The sequence below is a fragment of the Lampetra fluviatilis genome, chromosome 51 (genome assembly GCF_964198595.1).
Source record: "Lampetra fluviatilis chromosome 51, kcLamFluv1.1, whole genome shotgun sequence".
NCBI lineage: Eukaryota > Metazoa > Chordata > Hyperoartia > Petromyzontiformes > Petromyzontidae > Lampetra > Lampetra fluviatilis.
The window spans coordinates 4,023,348-4,033,728 of NC_136325.1; the positions used below are offsets into that span (position 1 = coordinate 4,023,348).

Below are 10,381 nucleotides of genomic sequence, written 5' to 3' on the forward strand. Positions count from 1 at the left end.
GAGAGAAGGGTTGCACGATCGCTGGCACCTGGTGGTGCCATCGTCATTACGGTACGAGTTGGTTTGGACTCTACACTCCGAGACGTTGTTACATCTCGGGGTGCAGAAAACCTTATTAACATTGCAGCGGGATTACTTCTGGCACGGCATGACGACTGATGTCGTCGGGCACATTCGGGCGTTTCCCGACTGTGCCCGGCGGAAGCCGCCTAAACACCCATATGTTCCACCATTGCAGTCCATACAGGTGTCCCGGATTAACGAGTTGCTGGCGTTGGATATTTTGGGGCCTTTCCCGCCGTCCGCTCTGGGGAATAAATTTTTGCTGGTCGGGGTGGAATATCTCTCCCGCTGGGCTATGGCTTGGCCCTTGCCCGACCAGTCGGCGGCGTCTATCACGGACGCGTTCTTGTTCGGATACGTAATGGACAAAGGGGCGCCGGAAAGGTTGCTCACAGACCAAGGGCGGAATTTTTCTTCTAAATTATTGGCTGAGGTGTGTGCTGCACTGGGGACCAAGAAAGTTCGAACGTCTCCCTACCACCCTCAAACGGACGGCATGGTGGAACGGCTTAATCGGACCCTGTCGGCTATGCTCTGGCACACGGTTAGCGAAAAACAGGCTGATTGGGATTTGCACATCCCTGGAGTGCTCTCTGCATACAGGATGACGCCTCATGCGTCGACGGGGTACTCACTTTTTTTTAATGTACGGCCGTGAGAATGTGCCGCCGATGGACATGCAGCTGGGTACGGGGCGAATGGTCCTGTTAAGCCTCTTCCGGAGTACATTCGGGACGCCGTTTGTCGCGTGGCGGAGGCACGGGAGGGGGCCAGATTGGCTACGGCTAAGACCCAGGCCCGGAATGAACGTTGTGCTCGGCGCTCGGATGGGGAATCCCCCTGGCGGGTGGGGGACATGGCCTGGCTGCACTGCCCACAGGTGCGGGTGGGGACCTCCCCTATATTGCACAAACCATGGCAGGGGCCGGTTGTGCTTATCGAGGTGCCTAGTCCGCAGTCCGCGCGTGTTCGTTTCGGATTGCGGTGCTGGTACGTACACACATCTCGATTGAAACCCTACGTGGCCCCACGGACGGATGCGTCATCTCCTACAGTTGCCTTGCCGGTGTCTGTTGCGTCCGACGCGCCACTGACTTTGCCTGTTCAACCTGCAAGCGCGCCTGTCGTGCCTTCTACAGACGGACCAGCCGTGACACGGACGGAGACAGTGAGTTTTGCTTCGGGTGGGCCTACCACAGCGACGGGGACACTTGGCCCCGCCGCCCCTCCAACCCCGCCACGGACGCATTTGCTGGAGACCCCGGCGCCGGGTCTCCCGGGGGTACGGGACTCTAACAATGGCGGGACTCCAACAGCGGCGGGCGGTTCCGATCCCTCTGCTCCTAAAATTCTGTCGCGGTCACGGTCTATGCGGGGGCCGCCACCCGTTCAGGACGGGCCGGCGACCCGCACACGTTCCAAGTCCCTTTCCTTTCATTAATTGTGCTATTAATTGTTGTTGTGTTGTTGTTATAATCTCCGTTGTCTTGTTAGGCCTGTTGCTGGACTTTTGCTCGCATTATTTTGATCTATTGCAGCCGGGGACGGCTGGGTTTTTCTACACGGGGGGGGGGGGTCATGTAATGCGAGCAAGGACAGGGTCACCTGAGTGTGGGCGGAGTCAGGGTCACTTGCGGAGGAGGAGGAGTCAGGGTCACGTGAGGGGGAGGATATAAGGGGAGAACCGGAAGGAGATCGGGAGTGGAGACAGAATAGAGAAGGGAGAGGCCACGCGGAGAGCTGGCGAGGAGTGGCGCGAGTGCTACGAGGCAGGAGTCACGGCACCGTCGGCCAGCGGTGTTCGTGGAGCAGCGGGGGTGTCTACAGAGTGTGCGGGAGCACACGGAGCAGCAGGGTGGCTGCTGGGTGCGCGGGGAGCACACGGAGCAGCAAGGGGGCTGCAGAGAGAGAGTGAGCGGGAGCGGAGGACTCAGACGACGTGCGGAGGCACGAGGCGGAGAAGGTGCGGGTCGGAGCGGAGACATCGCGGGGTGCGAGCAGACGGTGCGGGTCAGAGCGGAGACATCGCGGGGTGCGAGCAAGAACTCAATAAAGGACACGGAGAACAACAACGGCTGAGAGTCCTTTATTATACATGTGTAGTGACTTGTTACGTCACTACCGTGTGGGCCTACACACACACGCGTGACGTCACTACGTCTGCATGCGGGAAGGACGTTACGGCCGGATCGGGGGGTCTTGAGGCCGTGGGTCAGTAACGCGGGGGTTGTGTGAGGCCGTGGCACTCTGGATGAACCTGGCTGGACATGTGACCGGATCAAGGTGGGGACCGGGGGCCCCAGGGGCACCTTGGATGCCACGTGGACAGAAGAAGAGCCTTCTCGAGAGTTCTCGAAGGTGGGCGTGGCTGGGTTGTGGCCCGGACACGCTGAGGAGCAAATAAGTGGGCTCCGTACCTGCATCGGGGCTGCTCGGGTCCGGGATGAAGATGCATCATGAAGACGCCTCACGAAGAAGAAGAGTCAAGCCTCAAGTCAGCGTGGCCAACCAGTAGCCCTCCTGGCTTGGCCACGCTAGTCGTATCAGAGCGTCAGTGTTAGCGAGTGTTAGCAAGTGATGGTGTGTGTTAGTGAGGATAGGTCGGTGCTCACCACCCTAGTTTAAGAGTTACCCGTTGTGTTAACAATAAATCGTGTTGCCTCCCAAGTTCAGTGTGTGCGCCTCTATCAAACCATTTCACATGGAGCGTCGCGGCCGGTGCTTCTGTGACCAATTTTTTTTCCATCCATACTCATGAATGCATTACTCACCCTTGTTAATCCGGAATAACGCCCAACTGGTGAATACACACCCTGTGAGTATGTATTCGGTATGGGCGTCGGGGGGGGGGGGGTCGTGGCGCTACGATCCCCTGACCTCATGGTCTGCTCTTCTCACTTATTCCACCCCAGCTTCTCCCAATGTCATGAATGGCTCATCGCGGCTGGCCCGGTAAACCTTTTGCGCCCATACACTATTAAGCCAACTCAGGGTCAACGCGATGTAACTTGTCCTGCGAGGGTCAGCCCCAGGCACCGGGAAACCATGGGACTTTCTTCATAGCGTCCCTTTGGATTAAAACCCATTGTGCCAAGCAATCCCCCACCAGGACACTATGTGTGTGTGCTGCGTGTGTGTACTCAGTGGGGGGCCAGGGGGGGTCGCAGCGCTTGCAGTGTGGCTTCGCGGCTGTGGCACCACACATTCTCCCGTATACAGATTTCGAGTTGGAGAATAAAAGGTAATCTACCCTGGAGAAGTCTTCACGTCCATCGTTGGTGTGCATGTCAACCTCCAAGTTCACTTACAAACTTATTCTAAATAATGTTCAGCCACCAAACTGGACATAAGTGTTCTATACTTTTAAAGTGTTGTACTCTGCGATTCCGTGCCCCACGTATTAAGTGTGCATGCACCACGTGCCCGGCAGGCAGTTATCCTGCGCGGGTTTCGTCTCACCCCTGCTTATCCAGACAGATAACTTTTTTTATAATATACTAGCGGGAAGTACCCGGCGTTGCCCGGGCAAAAAAATATTTAAAAACTTCTCTTAAAAACCTTACATATACATACACAGTTACCAAGCTATTGTGAAGCCCGGTGGGCCGTTTGTCCATTTCTCCAAGAATAAAATTATAAGAGGCTTGCAGAAGTCCAAAAAGTAATAAAATGGAGGGTTAATAGTTGGTCAAATTTTTTTCCAAAAATTATCGACCCCCCCCCCCATAAAAACATATTTGACCCCTGCTTGTTTGATACCTGCTATCACTACAGCAGAGCATACCGACTGTGGTGGTACCGCTATCACTGCAGCTGTGCATACCGACTGTGGTGGAATCTGCTATCACTGCAGCTGTGCATACCGACTGTGGTGGAACCTGCTATCACTACAGCAGTGCATACCGACTGTGGTGGTAGCTGCTATCACTACAGCAGTGCATACCGACTGTGGTGGTACCTGCTTTGACTACAGCAGTGCATATTGACTGTTGTATCCTGCTATGACTACAGCAGAGCATACTGACTCTGGTGGTCCCTGCTATGATAACAGCAGTGCATACTGACTGTGGTGTTACCTGCTTTCACTACAGCAGTGCATACTGACTGTGGTGGTACCTGCTATGATTGCTGCAGTACATGCTGACTGTGGTGGTACCTGCTATCACTACAGTAGTACATGCTGACACTATAGCAGTATATATCGACAAACTACTAACCAGACAGAGTGCCGTGGTGAGGTTTAGTCCCGTTCAGAGCCGCGGCCTCACTTAGATTGCCCAGCCGGCCGAGGTGGCACCTTGGCAGGCTTGGGGCTGGGCTGCTACCCCCACCCCCACCATCCCTCCGCCCGCACTACAATAATACTAAGTGCGATATTAGTATCTATCGACCCTATAGTAGTAAGTGCACACATTGGGGTGGGGGGGAGGAGAGAGAAGAGGACATGACACTTTGATGAATTTACCTCAGCGTTGTATTTTTTTTGCATTTTGAACGCGAAGGAGAAATCCCCGCCACCCTCCACCAATGACGCGTGTGTGTTGCTAGGGGCAACCCCCGGATAGATTTAGTGGTGCAACGAAATAATTAAATAATGATAAATAGCACTAAATTGTTCATTTCACTATTTTAAAGTTGACGGAAGGGAAAACGGAATGGCGACAACCCCACGGTTTTGCAAGCCAAATCCTTCGCAAGTGCGCATCCACAGACAGACAGACGGACAGACAGACAAACAAATTACGTTTATAGGTAACAGTATGATTTTATTATGCTTTTCAACAAAAGTACATGACCAAAGTATACAGTCAATTGGAGATCAGAAAGCAAATAATTAAGTTTATTCTCCGGCCATGGTCTGATAACATTAATGAAAATGTAACATTTGCTGCTTCATCTTCTTGGTTCTTTCGGTAAAGTCACGTAGAAGGGAAGTAATAAAATAATAAAAATAAAACACAATAAAATAATTCTCACGACGTTTCGGCCACAAAGCAAGCAGCCGTCATCAGGTGAAAACCAGGTCCGTCGAGGCGACAGAGTCTGAATGAAACAGCACACGAGCTTGGAGCATATATATAAGCTGGGCGCCTTGACAAAGGAATTTGCATATCAAGAGGAATTTCGCATATTTATGGGAAATGCAGGAATGTGATTAGTACTACATATGCATGTGCATTATGCAGGATTAACAGCATCAAAGGGAGCTGCAGTTGCTGCTGCTGCTGCAGTTGCTGCTGCTGCAGTTGCTGCTGTTGCAGTTGCTGCTGCTGCTGCAGTTGCTGCCTTATCCATTTTAATATAACACTATGTATTATTCTACCCAACCTAATGTGTATCACACTGCTATATATTTACTATACAATTACGACACCATACATTACTCTGCACACTGCACCAAGCATACAAATGCCACACTATCTGCCACTATACATTTGTATGCTTATTGTGTTTTATTTTTATTATTTTATTACTTCCCTTCTACGTGACTTTACCGAAAGAACCAAGAAGATGAATCCCTGCAGTCACGAAAGCTTTAAATCGAAATTTGCTGCTTCGTTTCTGGTTTGCCAGGGCGGCCGGCAATATGCATGAACCCAGGTCTTCGTGCCGGTTTCTTTTTGCCATCTTGAGGCTCCGCTCTCTTTGACCGCCGATTCATGAACTGCAATGTAGCAAAAAGGAGACAGCTTTGTGAAATGATGCACGCAACATCTTAATGAAGAAAACTTGTTTTGTGAGGCTTGCATTGGCAGTGGCACACAAGAACAAACATCAATAACACTTATGTGCATCCACAGTGACTTGCGCACAAACACGTCGTTGACCACGACCACGAGTACCCCGTCCCTCTGTTAGCCCCGCCCCCCCTCCCGATACGTTCCATTCATTGGCTATCACATTCTGATAAGCCCCTCCCCCCCCTCCCCCCTTAACTGGTACTTAAGAGCTTACACCTTGAATCCCTCCCTCACTTGATGCAGCAAATCTGGCTGTGACGGTCCCACCTGATGACGGAGACTTGTGTTGCCTCCGAAACGTCGTGATTTTTATTGTTTTATTTTTATTAATTTTTATTTCATTTTTTACCTACGTGACTTTACCGAAAGAACTAAGAGTATGAATCCTTGCAGTCACGAAAGCTTCAAATCTAGAATCAATAACACTGCCCAAAAGAGGCAGCATTGCATATGTAGGCGGTGTGAGGTCACCTGTGATTAATCACACATATACTTGTGCACTTTACTTATAGCTGCAGGTATCCCGGTGCGTTTTTTTAATTTACAGTGAATGCATTGCTGACCCCAAGCCCCATGCACACTGTAGAATACAGGGCATGCCCCCAATTTAGATTTGGGCGGAATTTGTGCTGAGAGATTGAGCTGCGGTGTTGTAACGTGGAGAAGGTGTGTTTGGTCACTATTCCAGATATGTAATTGCCCATCTGAAGCACACTTTCAAATAAAGTTTTCGTGTTTTACAAACCGCTGGTGCTCAGCTGTTGTGGAGTTACCCTAAACTTCTTCCGGAGGATAAACCACAACACGGAATACTTTGTCATCGTCTCTGAACTTTGTTATTTCATATTGTCATCTATTAACCAAACAGTCTCCCTCATTAGGATTTACAGCCAGAGGAGAGGGACAGGGCCGACCGGCTACACATAATAGGAAACATTTTGGGCAATGGCCCCTTTTTCATCGCAGACATTTTTAGACAAGCCAGGAGATCGAGTGATTTATGATCGGTGACTATGGGGCCGTGACAGAAATGTAGTTTTGGTCATAGAAATGCAGTTTTAGGAACGTTCAATGATGAACCATATTCAATTGGTATATGAACAGTTACTCATTGAAATGTATTTAGTAACAGACAAACATTTACAAATGTTACAAAGTATTTGCATAAAATAAACAACTTTTTAAGGAATTCTGTCCCAAAATTACATATTTGTCAGGACATCTTCCTGTAAAAAAAGAATGAGCCTAGGAAAATCAGGAGAGGTGAAAACCCTTATCGTGAATTTCAGAATTCATACACTGATACATGCCTGCTGGGACCTATGCCGGTGCAGTGCTCAAAGCAGGATAGCCTAATGATATTGCACGTTCCAAAGACATCCGTACTGGACCCACATGACACCTATTCACTTTTTCATGACCAGTGGGAAACATTACCGGTTCAGGAATTTCCCAAACTTCGTCATACATTGCTGTGGAGCATTATAGGTTAAAGCAAATCTTAGAGCAAAACCACATTGTGTCAGATAAATAAAGCCTATCGGAAGATGGACTATTTGCACATGTACATACAGAATTGTTAATATATTGTTTAACCCATGATGCGCCACAAATGCTTAATAAGTTCACATACAATAGTGTATTTTTTCATTGAACTGTTATGGTTTAAATAGAGTATTTTTACCTATAGTGTTGTATCACCACAATATTTGTTTAACATGCCGAATTTTGATGATGAGTTATCCAAAAGGTCAAAACCACATCCGAAATTGCTTGCTTAACCAAGCGCTGATGCATAATATTAGTCTGGAAATCCAGTGGGCAGATGTACTATACAATGTTTATTTGTTTGTGGAGGCAGAACAGAGTTCTACTTTTGCCCAGGGATGTCCCAGTTTTGTTTGGGGATGAGGCAAACAGTTTGGGCACTTTGGGCACTCACCCGGCCGAAAGTGTCGTCGTGGCTGTCGCTATCCGACTCCTCGCTGCTCTCCTGGTCGCATGACAGGTCCGACACCACAGGGGCGTTTGTGTTGCTCTTGGTTAGGATCGCTTTGCACTCCCATAGCGCCTGTCAGAAGCAGTTCCGTTACGTTTGTCGGGATTTAGGAGACTGTGTACCATCTCCTGGAGTTGCCATATCATTATCAAAATACGTTTTCTTCAAAGCTTTTTACGATTTTTCATCATTTGCTAATTTTCAGGACCATTTTTAAAATTGGTAAATGCCAAATTTTCTCAATGACTATCTGTACTGTAATTTGTTTATTTTATTGAATATCATCAGTAGCATATTTAACATCACGAATGCTTTTTGAAAAATCATGGCAATGAACATCGTTATCATATGTTAGTATCATTGTTATCTTTTTCACCTTTTTATGCTTTCACAATAATTATTCCTATGAAAATGTTGATTTACTTCATCAAGCCAAACAGTAATGCTTATCAAGAGTTTTTTTTCCTCTACATATCCCAAGTGACATCTAAATAGCTGGTCTCGGGGATTACACAGGGCATGGCAACCTGATAATTTACCAATTGCATCATTCATATGCACCTCTGATTAACATGGTTGTCTATGTGCGATGCGAAATAAGTTCAAAATACATACAGGATGCTTCAGCATATTTTTAACACTCATATAGGACTATCGTTTTTAATGGAAAAAGAACGGATAATACACAGAACAAATGTATGTTAATAGCTTTCAAAAGTCAAAGAGTCTTCACTTGTTCGCCATCATTGTCAACACATGCCTGGAATCTTCTCCAGGTGGTCTCCAGAGCCTGGAAGTGTTAAAAAAATTGAAGCACCTTGTATATGTGTAGTGGCATAACGCGCAGGGTTAGCAAAGAGACGGTGCAACTGAGATCATGCAGAGGTAAGCGGGGAGACATGGATTAGGCGCTGGAGAGGCGGCTGCAAGTAGGGGGAGAAGCAGTGATTGAGCGGGTGCATTTGGGGGTGAGCAGGTGCGAGCGTTGGAACACGGGGTAGACGCCGGAGAGGCGGGAGATGGGGGCAATAAGAAAGAGAGAGTGCGTGCAGGAGGTGCTGTAGAGGCGCCAGCTTAATGGGGGGTAATTGAGGACCCCAAATAAGGAGGAATATATAAGGGAGTGTGCGGAGCAACACGGGGAGATGGCTGGTTGGTGCTCAAGGGATGAAGAACACAAGAGTCGGGGAGAAGACGCCTGGGACCTCGCCCTTACCCTGTCCTCCCCAGCAATGTTGGCTGATCTCCTGCTCGGGGCAGGGACGAGGGTGGAGGTGTGAGGGAAGCAGGACAGGTTAGCAGAGTATTGAGTGAGAGAGTTAGCAGAGTATTGAATGAGAGAGTTAGCGGAGTATTGAAAGAGTTAGCGGAGTATTGAGTGAGAGAGATAGCTGAGTATAGCGGGGAGGCAGATTGGTTATCGTGTAAGTAAGGAGCATCCACACTGGATGCAAGGTAAATAAAGTGACAGGAGAAAAGCTAAGAATGTCCGTGTGAGTGCAACACTACATATGTACAATGGCAGGAGATGCCAGTAATCAGACTGCACATTGGGTTGTCACCTTGGAAGTACACAAACTAGGCCATATGAGAAGAAGGATTTCTCATCATGACTGAAGAGGAGAATGCCATGTAAATGCATTGTCTCGATTTGGTGTATTCTTACATAATTAACAAAAACGTTGGCGTTCAATATCCTGGGAAGACGTAATAGGTTTACTCGTACAGCTACCTCAAAAGGATGATCCTGGGAAAACCATGACAGATTGCAAACCCTAACTGCATGCTGCATCTAATGATGTGGTCTCACGGGATATGCTGCCGGGTTGAATTCGCAGGTGGATGGGTTCTTTCCACTGGAGCGAGGGCAGAGAGTCTCCTTCAGTTCAAAGTCCACGAAGCTGGCGGATCCCATTTTGCCACTCCCCACCTGTGACAACATTTAATCGATGTATTATTACAGCAGCACAATTGCTCAACGATCGTGTTGGGTCTGTAACATTGTCACTTAAAAACGAAAACAATCTCAACTGATCTTCCATGGAAAAGGTGTGCTATACATCAATCGGAACACGTTTTTGTTACATTGAAAATCCTGGATGAGTCCAGATGGAACATTGCCCGAAACGTTTCCCATTTTAAATGTATATATTTGTAGGCCACAGTTATTGAGATATTTTTCTGGTTATGGAGCGGTGGTGTTATGATGTGAGGAGACGATTATGGGATTAGGTACGATGGGTGGAGCTTAAGCCAATGGGAAGATGTCAAAAAAGTGGAAATAACAGAAACGCACTGTAGATATTGTTTTAATTTTATGGCCGTGGCTTTTCATTTTAGAGTGAAGGCATTTGTGTTTAAGTAAGAAATTCTCGTTCAGTGTTACTTTTATATTGCGGTTCGAACTGACCTTCACTTTCTTGACTTTGTAGATCCCAAACAGGTTCGGTTGTTGGAGCTCCGAATTGGCCTTCTTAATAATCACTGCCCTCAGCTTGTCATTTAGACGTGCTGAATGAGCTATGCTGCAATGGCACAGCAGTACAGCAAGCAGCCCGAAAAAAACAGCTGGCCCCAT

At 48.0% G+C, this 10,381-nt stretch overlaps 1 protein-coding gene across 1 annotated transcript; it reads right to left on the reverse strand.

Moving 5' to 3' along the window:
• Positions 1-5,176: 5,176 nt before the first annotated feature.
• On the reverse strand, positions 5,177-10,381 carry LOC144948781 (uncharacterized). The gene is made up of 4 exons (XM_078878431.1): positions 10,214-10,381; positions 9,614-9,733; positions 7,747-7,875; positions 5,177-5,728 (listed from the first exon to the last, which is right to left on the reverse strand). Exons 1-4 carry the CDS (start codon positions 10,379-10,381, stop codon positions 5,600-5,602), a joined length of 546 nt encoding a protein of 181 aa, XP_078734557.1. The 3' UTR covers positions 5,177-5,599.